The sequence below is a fragment of the Myotis myotis genome, unplaced genomic scaffold (genome assembly GCF_014108235.1).
Source record: "Myotis myotis isolate mMyoMyo1 unplaced genomic scaffold, mMyoMyo1.p scaffold_m19_p_6, whole genome shotgun sequence".
In the NCBI taxonomy this organism is placed as follows: domain Eukaryota; kingdom Metazoa; phylum Chordata; class Mammalia; order Chiroptera; family Vespertilionidae; genus Myotis; species Myotis myotis.
Genome location: NW_023416368.1, coordinates 85,562,390 through 85,582,676, shown reverse-complemented (window position 1 = coordinate 85,582,676; position 20,287 = coordinate 85,562,390). Strand labels below are relative to the sequence as shown.

The 20,287-nt window shown below is 41.7% G+C and overlaps 1 protein-coding gene across 1 annotated transcript; it reads left to right on the top strand.

The window, feature by feature from the left end:
- Window positions 1-859: 859 nt before the first annotated feature.
- Window positions 860-19,477, top strand: LOC118659338 (zinc finger protein 709-like). The gene is given in 5 exon segments (XM_036315623.1): window positions 860-999; window positions 14,248-14,374; window positions 17,495-17,555; window positions 17,931-19,344; window positions 19,347-19,477. Coding segments are annotated over 5 exon segments (1,623 nt in total). The 5' UTR covers window positions 860-996; the 3' UTR covers window positions 19,365-19,477.
- Window positions 19,478-20,287: the final 810 nt, after the last annotated feature.

Sequence of the window (20,287 nt, the reverse complement as noted above, 5' to 3'; positions counted from 1 at the left end):
ATATATATATATATATATATATATATATATTTTACCACCAAAACCGGTTTGGCTCAGTGGATAGAGCGTCGGCCTGTGGACTGAAGGGTCCCGGGTTCGATTCCGGTCAGGGGCATGTACCTGGGTTGCGGGGACGTCCCCAGTGGGAGATGTGCAGGAGGCAGCTGATCGATGTTTCTCTCTCATCGATGTTTCTAACTCTCTATCTCTCTCCCTTCCTCTCTGTGAAGAATCAATAAAATATATTTAAAAAAATAAAATAAAATATATTTTATTGATTTTTTACAGAGAGAAAGGGAGAGGGATAGAGAGTTAGAAACATCCATGAGAGAGAAACATCGATCAGCTGCCTCCTGCACACCCCCTACTGGTGATGTGCCCGCAACCAAGGTACATGCCCTTGACCGGAATCGAACCCGGGACCCTTGAGTCCGCAGGCCGACGCTCTATCCACTGAGCCAAACCGGCTAGGGTCATATCAGATATTTACATTATGATTCATAACAGTGGCAACATTACAGTTAGGAAGTAGCAACGAAAATAATTGTATGGTTGGGTCACAACATGAGGAACTGTATTTAAAGGGCCAGAAGGTTGAGAACCACTGCATTATTGCATATGTTAGGTGACTTTTAAGTGTGTGCACTTGTGAAAAAAAAGGATCCCAGCTCCGCCAGGGGCCTCGCACATTATATTTCAATGAAAAAGTCTCAGAGGACGAGTTCCCGCGGGCCTTCTGCCCAGTCGCGAAAGCGCTGTCCGGCTGTCACTCAGGCGCGAAAGAACAGGCCTTTCGAACTGTCCAATCAGGGGTGGCCCCGGGACGGTGGGCGGGGCGATGTCCCTCCACCAGCCCGGACGTCCTGCCTCCGGGAGCTCGGGGGTCGCTCGCCCTCCAAGGCCCGGGGTCGCTTTGCCGCCGGCTCTGTCGCGTTTGGACCCGTACGGTTACCAGAAATCTTCAGGGGGACGCCAGGGGACCCAAGAAACCCCAAAATGGTGAGTGCGTGAGGCCAGGGTGCGAAGACGGGGACGAGATGCTGGTTGGAACCGGCGTTAGCGGACCTGGCCTCCCCAAGGTCAAGCCCAGAGTCCTCGGAGCCGCCTCTCGGACCTCGGCCCGCTCCCGCACGCGGCGTGGGGGCTGGGCCAGCAGCCGGACCCCGGGCGTCCTGCCCCGTCTCTGCGCTCGGCGGTTTCGGCCCGACCCTGCAGCTTAGCTGGGCAGCTCTGCGCCCGCAGCCCCGCGTCCGCCTAGGTGCGGCGGCCACGGGACGGATCGTAAGAGAACCGTCGTAACTTATTATCGGGGGCCCGTGCGGGAGAGGAACTCATCTGTGGGGTCCCCGGTCCCTGCTTTCTCTACAGGGGGGCTCCCATTTTCTCCGGAGTTTTCCCCATGCTTAGGAAGCAGGGTCTCAAATCCCCAGCCCTGCTCCCACCCCAATCTGCCTACGTTTCCAAATCCCTCCCTCTGCCCCCAAACGCCCACGTCCCCTTCCCAATTCAAGCATCAGAGTCCACTATTTGTCTTCTGGGGTGCGTTTCAAACAGACCCATATTTTAACTATCATTTTCCCATAGTCAATGGGTGGTCTTTTAATAAAGTTTATTTTTTGTTTGTGGATATTTTACATGAAAGGAAAGTAGCGAATAATCAATCGTTTGCAACTCCGTTGTATGAAATTCTTATGCCCGGCCTCCCAGGATCATTCCTGGACACGGACAGCCCATGGCAAGTTCTTTGGATGTTTGGGTGGACGTTCCTCTTGGCAAACTTTCCTGGGTGGTCTGACCTGTCAACACTGCCCCTCTTTGGGTTTGTCACCTTTATTTATGGGTTGTTCAAACACTGGGTTTGTGCCTTAAAATATCAGTGGTTGCCCAAAGCTATTCCAGTGGGGAGCAGAGGTCTGTGGTCAGTGACCCAAACTAAGCGCACATACCCCCAGAACCTGCAAAGGGAAGTAAGTACTTGAAGGCCCAGTTGGTTCTTCCCCCTGCAGGTGTCCTGCCTGCTCACGCCCGCCATGGAAGGAGCCTTTACACTGAGAAGCTACAGCCCTGGGAAGCTGGGGATGCAGGTGCACATGGGACAGGGGTTGATGCTCCTTCTGAGGTTTTAGCTGTGGTCCCCCCCGCGCCTGTTTCTAGGCATATTGGTTGGCGTTTTGCATCCAGGGTGTAGGTGCACTCGGAGTGTGATTCATGCACGTTGAGAAAGTCTGTAAAAGTCAGGAGTTCGGTGTCCTGAGTTAGGTTCATGAATTTGGGAGTTCATTTGGATCAGAACCTTCTACTAAATCCAGCTGAACGTTTCCTCACTGTGAGATGAAGCCTGAGAGAGGGAGTGTGTCTTCCTGGGGAGGAGAGGGTGTTGGAGCTCCCAGACTTCATTCCTGGGGCTGCTGAGGTGTCCCTCCCTCCTTCCAGGGGTTCTGTCTCAGCCGGGAGAACACAGAATGTGGAACCTTCTGAAAGTGGCTCTCCTGTCCTGTGGGGAGCAGGCTGCTCCTCTGAGCTGATTCTAATACTTGATTGTGTTTCTTTCCTTCGGATCCTTTATCCACTGAGTAGTGCAGGCCTTTGACTTTAGTGTCCCTGAAAACTTGGGTATGGAACTGTACGATGGACAGATACAAGGTCAGGAAAGCAAGAAAATTGTGAAAATAGAGTTTTCCATTTAAGCAAGAGAACCTCAAGATGTGAGGTGAGTGCATATAAGTTCTCAGGTACTTTTTTAAAAAAAAATCCTCACCGGAGGATATTTTTCATTGATTTTTAGATAGAGTGGAAGAAGGGGGGGAAGGTGGAGGAGGAGGGGAGGGAGGAGGAAGAAGAAGACAGGAGGAGAGGAGGAAGAGGAAGAAGAGGAGGAGATTGCCCCCCCCCCTTGCACCCCAACTGGGGCGGGGATTGAATGTGCAACCGAGGTATGCACCCTTGACCAGGAATGGACCTGGGGCCCCCTGGTCGTCGGCCGATGCTCTAACCACTGAGCAACCAACCAGGGCTCAGGTACATTTTTCTGTTTCATATCAGTTTTTATATGTGTGTGACCCTAGAGAACTTTAAAGAAAAAAAAAGCTAAAGCAATTGAATATCTATCTTAATTGATGTGAGGAGAACTACTGAAAGCTGGTGTAAATCTTTGAAAATCATTCTACATTTAGGAGCTTAACTCAAACCGTAATGTATTATAATATCCTGCTTATTCCTGAAAATACCCCTGGTGTGAAGTATAGGAGAAGGACAAACTATGATACTACGTGTCCTTTAGTTAGCAAGAAATTTGAACATTTCTATTTTGTATGGTTTACATTTTGTTAGTGCTTAAAGGAATTAAGTGATTTGCAGAGATTTTCTGACAGCCTGTGGCTTGTTTTCGTTATCTTAATGCTGTGTTTTACTGAGCTGGAGTTATTTTATTATAGTAAAAATGATCATTTTTTTTCTATCTTGGCTCTTGCTTTTGTTGTATCAAAAAATTAATGCTAAACCAAGGTCACCTAGATTTTCTTCTACATTATCTTCTAGAAGTTTTGTAGTTTTGCATTTTGTACTAACTCTCTGATCCATTTGAGTTCATTTTTGTAAAAGATGTAAAACCTGTTTATAGATATTTTCTTTCTCTCTTTCTGTCTTTCTGCTTATGGATGTCCAGTTTTTCTTGCACTATTTGTTGTAAAGACTGTTTTCCCATTGAATTGCCTTTAGTCCTTTGTCAAAGATCAGTTCAGTATATTTGTGGGTATCTGTAGAAAGCAATAATTACCTTTTAAAAAAATATATTTTATTGATTTTTTCAGAGAGGAAGGGAGAGGGATAGAGAGTTAGAAACATCGATGAGGGAGAAACATCGATCAACTGCCTCCTGCACACCCCCTACTAGGCATGTGCCTGCAACCAAGGTACATGCCCTTGACTGGAATCAAACCCGAAACCCTTGAGTCCGCAGGCTGACACTTTATCCACTGAGCCAAACCGGTTAGGGCCAATAATTACCTTTTGTATATTAACCTTTTATCATTCAACCTTTCTCTATTTCCTTATTCGTTCAAGAGGTTTTCTTATTTGGGATTTTTTTTTAGAGTTTCTCCTTAGACAATCTTGTCATATGCCAGAAAGACACTTTTCTGTCGTCTTGCTTCCCAATCTAGATACCTTCTATTTCCTTTTCTTGTTTAATTGCATTAACTAAGAATTCCAGTACAAGGTTGACTAGGAGTGGTGAAAGGGGACTTTTTTCCCCCTTCCTCATGTTACTGTAAAAATATAGTTCTTTCGAAGTAGTATCTCTCTCTCTTTCTTTATATATGTTATAGACATATACAATATTATATACCATACTATGAACATAGGGGTGCATATATCTTTTAGGCAGGGGCAGAGCTTCAAATGTCTTGACTAATACATTGACCAGGTAATACTCTGCCCTGAGACACTGAAGGGCTTTGACCAGGGTAGTAACAATCATATTTCGATTTTAGAAAAATCATCCTTTGGCACCACTTAGTAGCCTTTTGCAATAACAATCTAGAGCAGCGGTTCTCAACCTGTGGGTCGCGACCCCTTTGGGGGTCGAATAACCCTTTCACAAGGGTCGCCTAAGACCATCGGAAAGCACATATATAATTACATATTTTTGTGATTAATCACTATGCTTTAATTATGTTCAATTTGTAACAATGAAAATACATCCTGCATATCAGATATTTACATTACGATTCATAACAGTAGCAAAATTACAGTTATGAAGTAGCAACAAAAATAATTTTATGGTTGGGGGTCACCACAACATGAGGAACTGTATTAAAGGGTCGCAGCATTAGGAAGGTTGAGAACCACTGATCTAGAGAGAGTGTTAAGGGCTTAATAACTGAGCCATCTTGGCTATTTATTTATTTATTTTTAAATATTTTTATTGATTTCAGAAAGGAAGGTAGAGGGAGAGAAAGATAGAAACATCAATGATGAGAGAGAGCCACTGATTGGTTGCCTCCTGCACACCCCCTACGGGGTATTTGGCGGGCCCACAACTCTTCAGTTTGCAGGCCAACACTCTATCCACTGAGCCAGGACGGCTAGGGCAAGATTTTGTTTAATTGCTGAATAATATTCCAGTGTGTGTGTGTGTGTGTGTGTGTGTGTGTGTGTGTGGCAATGACATGTCTTTATCCATTCATATATTGGACATCTAGGTTGCTGCCATACCTTGTCTGTTCCTGGTAGCGCTGCAATGAACATATGGGTGCATGTATATTTTTAAAACAGTGTTTTGGATTTTTTCAGTTTATACCCAGAAGTGGACTTGCAGGGTCAAAGGTACTTTTACTGTTTTGAAGAACCTCCTACTGGTTTCCATAGTGGCTACACCAATTTGCAAGTCCATCAACAGTGCTCAAGGGTGTCCTTTTCTCCACAGCCTCACCAACACTTATTGCTTGTTGATTTATTGATAGCCATTCTGATAGTGTGAGGTGATACCACATTGTTGTTTTAACTTGCATTTTTCTGATGATTAGTGATGTTGAGCATCTTTTCATATGTCTGTAGGCCATCTGTATGTCCTCCTTGGAGAAATGTCTATTCAGGTACTCTTCCCATATTTTAACTGGATGAGGGAGGTGTGTTAAATTTTATGAATTCCTTATATATTTGGGATATTAATTCCTTATTGAATGTATCATTTGTGAATATCTTCTCCCATTCAGCAGGTTGTCCTTTTGTTTTGTTGATGGTTCCCTTCACTGTGCAAAAACTTTTTAGTTTGATGTAATTCCATTTAATTATTCATTTATTTTGTTACCTTTGCCCAAGGAGACATATCCAAAAAGATATTGCTAAGAGCAATGTCAGAGTTTACTGCCTGTTTTCTTCCAGAAGTTTTATGGTTTCAGATCTTACATAGATTGACTTATGGATGTTGAACCATCCTTGCATCCCTGGGATGAATCGTGCTTGGTCGTGGTATATAATCCTTTTAATATATTGTTGAGTCCAGTTTGCCAATATTTTGTTGAGAATTTTGGCATCTATGTTCATCAAGAATATTGGCCTAGCCGAAGCCGGTTTGGCTCAGTGGATAGAGCGTTGGCCTGCGGACTGAAGGGTCCCAGGTTCGATTCCGGTCAGGGGCATGTACCTGGGTTGCGGGCACTTCCCCAGTAGGAGATGTGCAGGAGGCAGCTGATCGATGTTTCTCTCTCATCGATGTTTCTAGCTCTCTATCTCTCTCCCTTCCTCTCTGTAAAAAATCAATAAAATATATTTTAAAAAAAAAAAAGAATATTGGCCTATCATTTTATTTTTTTATAATGTCTTTGTTTTGGGTATCAGGGTAATGCTGACTTTGTAAAATTAGTTTAGAAACATTCCTTCCTCTTTAATTTTTTGAAATAGAAATAAGGATAGGTATTCTTATTTGAATGTTTGGTAGACTTCACCAGTGAAGCTGTCTGGTTGGTCCTAGACTTCTATTTGTTATTTTTTTTAGTACTGCTTCAATTTCGTTGCTAGTAATTGGTCTGTTTAGATTTTGTATTTCTTCCCCGTTCAGTCTTGGAAGGTTATAAACTTTAAGAAATTTTTCTATTCTAGATTGTAGAATTTCTTGTCAGATAATTGTTCATAGTAATCTTTGTATTTTTGTGGTGTTTGTTCTGACTTCTCTTTTATTTATATTTTATTTGGCTCTCTCACTTTTTTTCATGATGAGTTGGGCTAAAGTTTGTCAATGTTGTCTATCTTTTCAAAGAACTAATCCTTAGTTTTAGTGATCTTTTTCATTGTTTTTTAAATTTTCTATTTCATTTATTTTTGTTCTGATCTTAATTATTTCTTTTCTTCTGTATAATTTGGGTTTTGTTTTTTCTAGTTCCTTTTAGTGTAGAATTGGATGATTTATATGGGAGTTTTCTGGTTTCTTTAGGTAGGCATGTATAGTTATAAACTTTCCTCTTAGAACTACTTTTGCTGCATCCTGTGAATTTTGAATTATTTTTCATTTTAATTTGTTTTCAGATAGTTTTTGATATCCGTTTTCTTTTTAATCTATTGTTTGTTTATTAGCATGTTGTTGAGTTTTCACATATTTGTGTTTCCTCCCTCCCCCCCCAGTTTTTTTTCCTAGTTAATTCCTAGTTTTATGCCATTGTGATAGAAAAAGATGCTTGATATGATCTCATACTTCTTGAATTTATTGAGGCTTGTTTTGTGACCTAATTAGGTAATCTATCCTGGAGAATGTTCCATGTACACTTGGGAAAAATGTGTATTCTGCAGTTTTTTAATGAAGTTTCTAAGATGCCTATTAGGTTGATCAGTCTGGATGATGTGAGTGGGATGTTAATATCCCCTACTATTATTACATTACTGTGAATTTCTCCCTTTATGTCCATTAATAATTGCTTTATATATTTAGGTGCTACTCCATTGGGTTTATAGATATTTACAATTGTTATATCCTCTTTTTGGGTTGACTCCTTTATGTAATGTCCTTCTTTGTCTTTCATATTTTTTGTTTTAAAGTCTATTTGGTCTGATATGAGTATTGCTACCCTAGCTCTCTTTTTGTTCCTATTTGCATGACTACTCTTTTTCATTTCTTCACTTTCAGGGTGCATGTGTCTTTTAATTTGAAGTCTTCTGTAAACAGCATGTAGATAGATTTTTTTTTTCAAATTATAAGAAAAAGTTTATTTAGAAAGTCACAGAGGTAGGAAAGGTGAGCCAACTGGGCTGCATGGGCTCAGGAAACAAGTTACAGAGGCAAAAGAAAGGCAGAGAGAACACGCCTGGGGAAAAGAGGAGGAAAGGTTGTGGGGGGTGGTTCCAGAGAGATACACCTGCCCTGGAGAAAGAAAAGGGTGGGGAAAGGTGTGGGCATGCTCAAGAGAGAGAAAGAATGCCTCATATTTTTTAAAATCCAGCCAGCCACTCTGTCTTTTTATTTAATCTATTTACATTTAATGTAATTATTAATATGTACTTATTGCCATTTTGTTAATTGTTTTTTGGTTGTTTTTATAGTTCTCCTCTGTTCCTTTCTTCTCCTGATCTCTTCCCCTATGGTTTTCTACTTTTCCTTAGTGTTTTGTTTGGGTTTCTTTCTCTTTATTTTTTCTTTATCTTTTGTAGGTTTTGGGTTTGTAGTTACCATGAGGTTTATCTATACCATTCTGTATCTGTAGCAGTCTATTTTAAGCTGATAGGCATTTAAGTTTCAAGATATTATATAAAACATTGCCCTGATGTTTTATGTTATTGATGTTATGTTTTAGATTTTTTTGTATTGCGTCAGTCCTAACTACTTATTGTAGTTTGAGTTGAGTTTGATGCTTCTATCTTTTGACATTCATAGTAGTTTTTTAAATGTCTGATTTTCTGTATTTATTAAATACTTGGCTTTATCTATGAGATATTTTCCTCTCATATATTTTTTCTTTTTAAATTTTTAAAATTGATTTTAGATAGAGAGAGGAAGGGGGGGAAAGAGAAACATCAATTTTTTAAAATAATTTGTTATTTTTCAATTATAGTTGACATACACTATTATGTTAATTTCATGTGTACACCCCAGTGATTAGACATTATAAAACTAAGTGATCTTCCCAAAATATCTCATACCCATCTAGCACAATACATAGTTATTAGAATATTATTGACTATATTCCCTATGCTCTACTTTATACCCCCATGACTATACTATAACTATCCTTTAACCTTTTACACCACCACCCAACCCCTCTCCCAACTGGCACCATCGAAGTGTTCTCTATTTCTGTTCTGCTTGTTTGATTATTTTGATTTTAGTTTTAATTGTTGACAGATATATATTTACTGCCATTTTGTTTATATATATATATATTTTTTTAATATATTTTATTGATTTTTTACAGAGAGGCAGGGCGAGGGATAGAGAGTTAGAAACATCGATGAGAGAGAAACATCGATCAGCTGCCTCCTGCACATCTCCTACTGGGGATGTGCCCGCAACCCAGGTACATGCCCTTGACCGGAATTGAACCTGGGACCTTTCAGTCCGCAGGCCGACGCTCTATCCCCTGAGCCAAACCGGTTTCGGCTATTTATATTTTTGATCTTTTATTTCTTCTTCTTAAAGAAGACCCTTTAACTATTCATGTAATACTGGTTTGGTGGTGATGAACTCCTTTAGCTTTTCCTTGTCTGGGAAGCTCTTTATCTAACCTTAAATTCTAAATGATAGCTCTGCTGAGTAAAGTAATCTTGGTTATAGGTCCTTGCTTTTTATCACTTTGAATATTTCTTGCCACTCCCTTCTGGCGTGCAAAGTGTCTATTAAGAAATCAGCTGACAGCCTTATGGGAGTTCCCTTGTAGGTAACTAACTGCTTTTCTCTTGCTGTCTTACAGATTCTCTCTTTGTCTGAAACCCTTTGCATTTTATTTTATTTTATTTATTTATTTATTTATTTTAAACCCTTTGCATTTTAATTATGTGTCTTGGTGTGGGCATCTTTGGGTTCATCTTGTTTGGGACTCCCTGCACTTCCTAGACTTGTCTATTTCTTTCACCAGATGAGGGAAGTTTTTTGTCATTATTATTATTTTTTTTAAAATATATTTTTATTGAATTTAGAGAGAAAGGGAGAGGGAGAGAGAGATAGAAACATCAGTGATGAGAGAATTGTTGATCAGCTGCTTCATGCACACCCCCTACTGGGGACTGAGCCTGCAACCCAGGCATGTGCCCTTGACCAGAATTGAACCCAGAACCCTTCAGTCCCCAGGCTGACACTCTATCCACTGAGCCAAACCAGCTACAGCTCTGTCATTTTTTTTTCAAATAGGTTTTCAGTTTCTTGCACTCTTCTTCTGGTACCCCCATGGTGCAAATGTTGGAATGCTTAAAGTTGTCCCAGAGGCTCCTTACACTGTCTTCATATTTTGGATTCTTTTTTCTTTTTTGCTGTTCTGATTGGGTATTTTTTGTTGTTGGTTGGTTGGTTGTTAATCCTCACCCAAGGATATTTTTTCCATTGTTTTTTTTTTTTTTTTTAAGAGAGAGTGAGTGAAAGGGAGGGAATCAGGGAGAGAAGGAGAGAGAGAGAGACACACACACATCAATTGTTTGCCTACTGCACACACCCTGACTAGGGTTGTGGATCATTCCTACAACCCAGGTATGTGCCTTGACCAGAAATCGAAACCTAACCCTTCAGTGCACTGGATGACTCTCTAACCACTGGACCAACCAACCAGGGCCTAATTGGTTTTTTTGCTTCCTCATATTCCAAATCACTGATTTGATTCTCAGTGTCCTGTACAGTTGATTCCCTGTAAATTATTCTTCATTTTAGTTAGTGTATCCTTCATTTCTGACTGGTTTTTTTGTATAGTTCCTATGTCCTTTTTCATGCTGTTGAAGTTCTTACTAAGGTCTTTGAAGTTCTCACTAAGTTCTTTGAGCATCTTTTATAATCATTGTTTTGAACGCTGTACCTGGTAGTTTGCTTGCCTCTGTTTCACTTAATTCTTTTTCTCGATTCCTCTTGTTCTTTCATTTGGGACATGTTTCTTTGTCTCTGCATTTTGACTGCTTCCCTATGTTGGTTTCTATGTATTAGGGAGAGCTGCTATTTCTCCTGGAATTGTTAGAGTGACCTTGTATAGTAAGTGTCCTGTAGGGCCCAGTGGTGCAGCCTCCCTAGTCACCTGCACTGGGAGCTCCAGGTGTGTCCGTCTGTGGGCTCCATACACTTCCTATTGTAGTTGAGCCTTTATTGCTGTTAGCCTCACTGGGAGAGATTGACCACCAGGCCAATCAGCTACGCAGGAGTCGACCCTAAGTAGCAGGACTTGCTTCAGTGGGGCTTTGGTGCTCACGAAGTCTGCCCCTTGAATGTAATGCTTGTGGAGGTGGCGGGGTTGTAATCCAGCATGATCTGAAGTTGTCCATCGGGTGTACTGGCTCTGGGGCCTCCCGGGAGGTGCAAAGTCAGCCACTGCCTGTGCCCTGCCTGGAACTGTTGTATCGCAAATCAGCAAGCTGGACAAGACGCCTAATGAGCCATTTAGTTAGGAGTCATCTTTATTGCGTGCAGGTTCAGAGCAGATTACCTCTGTCAAATTCTGAACAAACACAGAAGGGAGTATTTCCTTTTATATCCTTCTAGCTCAGTGGTTCTCAACCGTGGCTGCACATTAGAATCACCTGGGAATCTTTTTAAAATCCTGATTTCTGGGCCTCATCCTCCGGAAATTCTGTTTCTTTGTTATGGGGTGGGGCCACAACATTAGTAACAAAGTATTTCCAGAGGATGAGGCCCAGAAATCAGGATTTTAAAAAGATTCCCAGGTGATTCTAATGTGCAGCCAAGATTGAGAACCACTGTTCTAGTTCTTTGTGTAAGTCAGCTTTTAACCTTGAGTACATATCGCATCTAATCAAACACCTGTCATATCTATACAGACAACTTGTAACTTTGGATGAACAAACACTTGGCAGAATATGTGAATTAATATCAGTATCAGTGTATCAGCCCCTTTAGATGGCAAGCTTGCAAGGTCAGACAAGTAAGTTTATCTTTTCTATTATTCAAGCTAAAAACAAAGTTATTTTACAGTCTAAAAATAACAGAGTTGACCTACAGAATAAGAGACTGTCTAAGAATAACAGAGTAGTTCAAACAACAGTTTTAAACAGCAGTTTTCCAAAGGAGGGATTACTATGCTTCAGAACCACCTGGCACAAGGTACAGAGTGATCTGCAGATAGTTGCTACTTGTGTTGGGTTTGAAGGTGCCCAGGCAAGGCCAAAGCGGAAGCAAGGCGGGCTTCCGCTAGTGCTAGGCCTGGGGCCACTTAGGGTAAGGAGAACACAGAGGTCAGATGCTGCTCAGTTGAGAGATTTTAGTAAAGTCTGAAGCATGAGGCAAGAGAGGCCAGTTGTGTGGAAAAGCCACTGGAAACAGCTTGGATAAGCCCACAAGTTGGGTGGGGCAAGGTCTCAGGGAATCACCAGGGCAGAGCAAACAGTGTGAGCCAGATATGGCATCTCCCCCAATCCCCCCCCTGCATCCCCCTACACACCCCCACACCCCCCCCCCTCCGCTCCCCATTGGCTCTGCAGGGGAAGGCTCAGCAAAGGAACAATGAATGGCCTCTGCTAGCACTTTTGTCTGACAAAAAGCAGCTCACCAGCTCCTGATGCCAGACAATTTAGTTCTTCCCTTTATGTCCCTGGTTCCTTTTAACATGCTGCTCCATGCTGGAGCTCAGAGGGACTGAGCCTGAATAAGTCTGTGTGTGGCCCTTTAAAAGGAACTTCCTGGGACTCCAGCAGCCTCTGTGTCACTCAGTCACAGTCTCCACTGTTATTTACAGCCCAAAGTTATGGGACTTCTCTTCCTGGCACTGGAACTCTGGGCTGGGTATCTTGTGTGGGGGCTGGGACCCCTTGCTCCTTATGGGGAACCTCCACAGCCAAGATATTCCTCCTGATTATAAACTGCCACATGTGGGTGTGGGCCCAGCCTGTTCCACATGACCGCCCCTCCTACCGGTCTCAATATGGCTCCTTTTAATGTATTTTTCATTTGAGTTATTGTATTCTTCGGGTCTGCTTGGTTATTATACTTTCTAACTCTTTGTTAAAGTTCTCCCTAAGTTTTTCTATTCCACTGTTAAGTTTGGTGAGAATCCTTATAACCATTTCTTTTAAATTTTTATCAGGCAAATGACTTATCTCCATTTTTGTAGGGGTTGCCCCCTCTCACCCCCTCACCCCCCAAAGTTTTTCTTGTTTCTTCATTGGAAAGATATTCTTCTGTCTTTTCATTTTGTTTAACTTTCTATGTTTGCTTATATGATTAAACAAAATAACTGTCTCTCCCAGTCTTGAAAAAGTGGCCTTTTGTAGATGCAGCCTCTGTGTAGGCTGTTTGCCAGGTGGTTTCAGCAGGCTGGGAGGAGCTGAGCAGGTGCCTAAGGTGTCTGTCTGCGATATTGGCATACCAAGCCAGAGCATCGCTGGGTGTGGAGGCCAGGTGCATGTAGTTATGCTCTGTTGACCCTGCTTGCTCCATTTATTCAGAGCCAAAATGGTCTCAGGTGATGTATCCAAAAAAATCTACAGTGACCTTGCAGGTAGGCCAGAGCACCAGAATAGAGCTCCTGTCACCCCGTGGAAGTGGAGGGGGTGTAACCAATGGCACTCGCTGGCAACTCAAGAAAGTTCCTTCTGTTCCAAATCCCTGATGACCTGGGTTTCCCAGCCTTCTCTGTTAAGATTTCTTTCTCTCCTTTGCTGTTCAGAAGTTTTTGATTCGCCCAATGGTCGGCAAACTCACTAGTCAACAGAGCCAAATATCAACAGTACTTCTTCAAAATAGACTCGCCGAGGCGGAAAACCGACTTCTGTGCATGAGCCACGAAGTTTCAGTCGCACTGTACGTGCGCGCCTGCACGTGGTATTTTGTGGAAGAGCCACACTCAAGCGGCCAAAGAGCCGCATGTGGCTCTCGAGCCGCAGTTTGCCGACCACGGCAGTTGGCTTGGCTCAGTGAATAGAGTGTCGGCCTTTAGACTGAAAGGTCCCGGGTTCAATTCTGGTCAAGGGCATATGCCCGGGTTGTGGGTTCGATCCCCAGTAGGAGGCGTACAGGAGGCAACCGATCAATGATTCTCTCTCATCATTGAGGTTTCTCTCTCTCTCTCTCTCCCCCTTCCTTTCTGAAATCAATAAAAATTTAAAAAGAATTTTGTTGATTCAGCCCTCAGTTATTTTGCAGGAGTTTATACATGTATGTTTGATGTATGCTCATGGCAGGGGCCGACCCCATCACCATCTTGGACTCCAGTTTGTTTATATTAAACAAGAATCTAGCCTAACCTGGTTTGACTCGTTGGATAGAGCATCAGCCTGAGGACCAAAGGGCCCTGGGTTCAATTCTGGTAAAGGGCACGAACCTTGGTTGCAAGAGGCAACCAATCGATGTGTCTCTCTCACATCAATGTTTCTGTCTTTCCTTCTCTCTTCCACTCTCCCTAAAAATCAATGGAAAAATAGCCTCAAGTAAGGATTTAAAAAAATGTTTTTATGAGGAAGTGAGTGTGTTCAATAAATAATAGTTCTGACAACAAAGTTATAAAATAAATGTTGGGAAACCGCAGTGTCATATGTGAACTTGTTATGAATTAAGTGTCAATTGCTAGTGCTGTTCATCTCACCCATTCTTCTGTATACATATTTGGGATGTTTTAGGATTCTGTGGCCTTTGAGGATGTAAGTGTGAAATTCACCCTGGAGGAGTGGGCTTTACTGGATTCTTCACAGAAGAAACTCTACAGAGATGTGATGAGGGAAACCTTCAGGAACCTGGCCTCCATAGGTAAGGATGACAACTTCTTTCTTACTTGTCGGGAGCCAGTCCATGCTTGCTGTTACAAGGGACCTGGCATATATGGCATACTGTTCTTAATACGTTTGCTCACCTTCTTGGCACTATGTGTTTTAACCAAGGTCTCTGAGAAAGGTTGTTTCCCCAGGTAGGGATTTTCCCCTGAAGTTAGGGAGGGAATAAAACCTCTTAACTAAGTGCCAGGTGGGTAATTAATCACTTTAACTGGGAATAATCATGCTTAAGCTACATAATCTTTACTCCCTGGAATGGAGATAAGAAATGCCCTAACCTTTGTAATAGAGATTGATAGGATTGAATCAACTGGTATAAATACAGATGTAACAAGACAGCAAGAGTCAGAACTTAGAATACAGAGCTTAGAACACAGAACTAAGAAGACAGAACCTACACAGAACCTACAGACAGAAGAACTTCGCTGGAGAGAACATGGCAAAAGATCCTGGACTGAACCTGACTACAGAAATTGGCAAGAGAACCTGACTAGAACCTGGTGACTGAACCTGGCCAGAACCTGGCTGGAGAACCTGAAGAACCTAGCAAGAGAACATGGACACAGAACCTGGCTGGAGATCTGAAGCAGAACTTCGCTGGAGATCCAGACCAGAACTTGGCTGGAGATCCTGGCTGGAGATCCTGGATGGGCTGCTGATCAGCTGAACGCTGTCTCCGTGTCATTCCTTCTTCGTCGACTCCGTCCACACCTTTGGGGACCCCTGGACCCGCTGGGGTTGGACCCCGGCATATGGCGCCCGAACAGGGACCCCTAGGTAAGCCCCACTCTCGGGATGGATAGGACTCCACCGTAGGAAGAGGGTGGATAGTCTTCGCCGACTCCGTCCACACCTTTGGGAAGCCCTGGAACAGGATTCCCCTAGGTAAGCCCCTCCCCCCCCCATTGAGAATCCCCACACTCGGGACGGATAGGACTCCACCAGGGTACTGCAGACCCCCCTACAGAGGATAAGTAGGGTAAGAAGGTGGATAGTACAGAACTTAGATTGAGAAGATGTGCCATACTGAGTCCAAAGAAAGAAGACTCTGTATTGATTCTTAGATTGAGAAGATGTGCCATACTGAGTCCAAAGAAAGAAGACTCTGTATTGATCTTTACATTAAGAAGATGTGCCATACTGAGTCTAAAGAAAAAAGACTCTGTATTGATCTTTTAACACATATGCTTGCTAGCAGAGGAATTAAGGTTACTCCCAGTCAGACAGAACGTTTTATTTAAGAAGTATGTCCATGCTTTTCTGAGGAAGGAAAGGTAAATGTAAAGGCATGGGAGGAGGTAGGCCCAAGGAGCCTTATCCTTAACCCCACTGCAGCCTTTCCACCCTGGGAAAGTGCAGGATTGGCAAGCTCTCCCTGGGGTGATAGATCAGGACTCAGGTAATAGCGGAAAGCGCCAATCCTACTCTTAAAATGGATACAAGAGAGCATTTGGGGCTTTTCTTTTTAATGCCTGCTTTTAAAAAATAAAAAAGGGGGAATTTGCCGGGAGCCAGTCCATCCTCGCTGTTTCAAGGGACCTGGCATATATGGCATACTGTTTTTTTAAATATATTTTATTGATTTTTTACAGAGAGGAAGGGAGAGAGATAGAGAGTTAGAAACATCGATGAGAGAGAAACATCGATCAGCTGCCTCCTGCACATCTCCCACTGGGGATGTGCCCGCAACCCCGGTACATGCCCTTGACCGGAATCGAACCTGGGACCTTTCAGTCCGCAGGCCGACGCTCTATCCACTGAGCCAAACCGGTTTCGGCCATACTGTTCTTAATATGTTTGCTCACCTTCTTGGCGCTGTGTTTTAACCAAGGTCACCTCTCCGAGAAAGGTTCAATCCCCAGGTAGGGATTTTCCCCTGAAGTTAGGGAGGGAATAAAACCTCTTAACTAGTGCCAGGTGGGTAATTAATCACTTTGACTACGAACAATCATGCTTGAGCTACATAATCTTTACTCCCTGGAATGAAGATAAGAAATGCCCTAACCTTTGTAATAGAGATTGATAGGATTGAATCAACTGGTATAAATACAGATGTAATAAGACAGCAAGAGACAGAACTTAGAATACGGAACCAAGAGAGACAGAACCTAGGCACAGAACCTACACAGAACGTTCTCTAGAGACAGAAGAACTTCGCTGGAGAGAACATGGCAAAAGATCCTGGACAGAAACTGGCCTCAGAACCTAGAGACAGAACCTAGGGAGAGAACATGGCAAAAGATCCTGGACTGAACCTGACTACAGAAATTGGCAAAAGAACCTGACTAGAACCTAGTGAGGGAACATGGCTACAGAACCTGGCTGGAGACCCTGGAGAACCTAGCAAGAGAACATGGACACAGAACCTGGCTGGAGAACCTAGCAAGGGAACATGGCTACAGAACCTGGCTGGAGAACCTGGAGAACCTAGCAAGAGAACATGGACACAGACCCTGGCAGGAGATCTGAAGCAGAACCTCTCTGGAGATCGAGACCAGAACTTGGCTGGAGATCCTGGCTGGAGATCCTGGCTAGGCTGCTGATCAGCTGAACGCTGTCTCCGTGTCATTCCTTCTTCGCCGACTCCGTCCACACCTTTGGGGACCCCTGGACCCGCTGGGGTTGGACCCCGGCACTTACTTGCTTAATCGATTAGAAAAACAGTGTTGCCAAAACCGGTTTGGCTCAGTGGATAGAGCGTCGGCCTGTGGACTGAAAGGTCCCAGGTTCAATTCCGGTCAAGGGCATGTACCTGGTTGCGGGCACATCTCCAGTAGAAGATGTGCAGGAGGCAGCTGATCAATGTTTCTAACTCTCTATATCTCTCCCTTCCTCTCTGTAAAAAATCAATAAAATAAAATTTAAAAAAAAAGAAAAGAAAAGAAAAACAGTGTTGTTTGCTCATCAGTGGATTTCCAATGAGTAGAATGTGGAAAGGAGATGTATTGGTAAATAAATCAGGCATGGTCACAGCTCATCATGGATTTATTATGTAACAATTTTTCTGTAAGTTATTTTTCTTTGATTTTTTTAGGTGTGTGTTATTTTTTTTTATATGAGGTTTTATGTTTATAATTTTTCCTGGTCTGCATTTTAGGAGAAATATGCAAAGACCATGACATTGAAGATCAATATGAAAATCATGGGACAAATTTAAGGTGAGTCACACTGACATGAGAAGCAGTGTTCCATGAATCTCAGTAAATCTTGAAATATTTAAAACTGCACATAAAACAAATCAGCCAAGTTTTTTTTATTCTTGCAATATTTTCATCATAATTTTTTCTCACATGTGATTTAGATGTTTAGTGTTTCAAAATTAGTACATTTGGAAATAGTATTTTGAAACTCCATTTATGAATAAACTGTTTTAATAATAGCTATGATTGAGCTCTCTTGCAAAACATTTAGAACTTTCAAACAATCAGAAAGCACTAAACACTTATAGTTTCCTTAATTATGGTTAAAAAAAGTCATTTAATAACTATTAATATAAACACATTAATAAATAATATGCTTTTCACTTTTTACAGCACTCATATAGTAAAGAGACTGGGTAAAAATAAACAAGGTAGTCAATATGGAGAAAACTTCAGCCAAATTCCAAATCATAATCAGAAAAAGAAAACTTCTTCTGGATTAAAACTGTGTGAATGCAGTGTGTGTGGAGTCTTCATGAATCATTCATTCTTTAGTAGGCATATGAGATCTCACACTACACCCAAACCATCTGAGTATCAGGAATATGAAGAAAAGCCATATAAATGTAAGGAATGTGGGAAAGCTTTCAAGTATCGCCAATCCTTTCGAAGGCATGAAAAGATTCACACTGGAGTGAAGCCCTATATATGTAAGCACTGTGGTAAAGCTTTCAGTTGTCTCAGTTATTGTCGAACTCATGAAATATCTCACACAGGAGAGAAACCGTATAAATGTAAGCAATGTGGTAAAGCTTTCATTTGTCCCAGTTACTTCAGAAAACATGAAAGAACACATACGGGAGAGAAACCATATGAATGTAAGCAGTGTGGTAAAGCCTTCAGCTGCTTTACATCCTTTCAAAGCCATGAAAGGAGACACAGTGGAGAAAAGCCCTATGAATGTAAAAAATGTGGCAAAGCCTTCACTTGTCCAAGTTACTTTCGAAAACATAAAAGAATTCATACAGGAGAGAAACCCTATGAATGTAAGCAGTGTGGTAAAGCCTTCAGTTGTTCCAGGTCCTTTCGAAGCCATGAAAGGAGACACAGTGGAGAAAAGCCCTATGAATGTAAAATATGTGGCAAAGCCTTCAGTTGTCCAAGTTATTTTCGAAAACATGAACAAAGTCATACTGGAGAGAAACTCTATGAATGTAAGGAATGTGGGAAGTCCTTCAGTTGTCCAAGTTACTTTCGAAAACATGAAAGAAATCATACTGCAGAGAAACCCTATGAGTGTAAGGAATGTGGGAAAGCTTTGAGTTCTCTTACCAACTTTCGAAGACACATGATGAAGCACACCGGAGATGGGCCTTACAAATGTAAGGAGTGTGGGAAGGTTTTTGACTGTCCAAATTACTTTCAATATCATGAAAGCACACATAGTGGAGAAAAGCCATATGAATGTAAGGAATGTGGTAAATCCTTCAGTACTCCCAGATCCCTTCAAAATCATGAAAGAACTCATACCAGAAAAAAACCCCATGAATGTAAGGAATGCGGTAAAGCCTTCAGTTTTCCCTGTTCCCTTCAAAAACATGAAAGAAGTCATACTGGGGAGAAACCCTATAAATGTAAGCAATGTGGGAAGGCCTTCACTTATCTCAGTTCCATTCAAAAACATGAAAGAGCTCATAGTGGAGAGAAGCCCTATGAATGTAAGGAATGTGGGAAAGCCTTCATTTCCCTTTCCAGTGTTCAAAGACATATGATAAAGCACACTGGAGATGGGCCTTGTAAATGTGAGGAATGTGGGAAAGCCTTTGATTGTCCTAGTTCATTACGAACACATGAAAGAACTCACACTGGAGAGAAACCCTATCAGTGTAAAAAGTGTGATAAAGCCTTCAGTCGTCCCAGTTCTTTACGAAGTCATGAAAGAGCTCATAACTAAGAAAAAGTCTGAATATAAGGAATGTGTGAGAACCTTTTGTGGACACGTAAGAATGCACACTGGAGAGATACCCTATGTGACAAGCCTTTAGCTATCTCATTTCCTTGGGAAGCCACACCCAAAAACAGACAAACAAAAACCTCACAGTGGAAAACGTTCTAAAAGTAAACAATATAGGAAAACCTTCACTTGTCTCAAATCCCTACAAAACCATGTGAGAATGAATACTGGGTAGAAACTGTGTAAGTGAAAAAAATATAATTTTTAATTTTAATATATTTTCAAAGTGGTGTGAAAACTGCATTGGAAATAAATCATATTAATGTAACTAATATGGGTAACCTGTTAAAATGAGGTTACTATAAAATTTTCATGATATGAAATATTATAAAGGTTATACATATATGGTCTTATTATTATTAACTTATTCTTTAAGTAATACTCTGTAGTATGGGGTCCTACTTGTGTAAGTAAATATTGAAGTGAGGTAATTCTGTAGATCTGTGGGTGAATTGAAGTGTATTTCTAGCATTCATGTAGGTTAATTTTTATATAATTTTGTAATTGATCCATAAGAAAAGGACCATTGAAAAAAATGACATTTGGTATTTGTTTTTTGTTTTCCTACTTGCCAATGGTGACAAGTACTGGATATGTTTTACCCTTTATATACGTGTGTATTCCACCTTTCTTTCTTAATAGAAAACTATTTTTCATTTGCCTGAAGAGCCTTATTGTTTTTCTTGCCAATAAATACATATGTAAGTGTGCAAAGTTCATCGTGGAGTATAGTCTC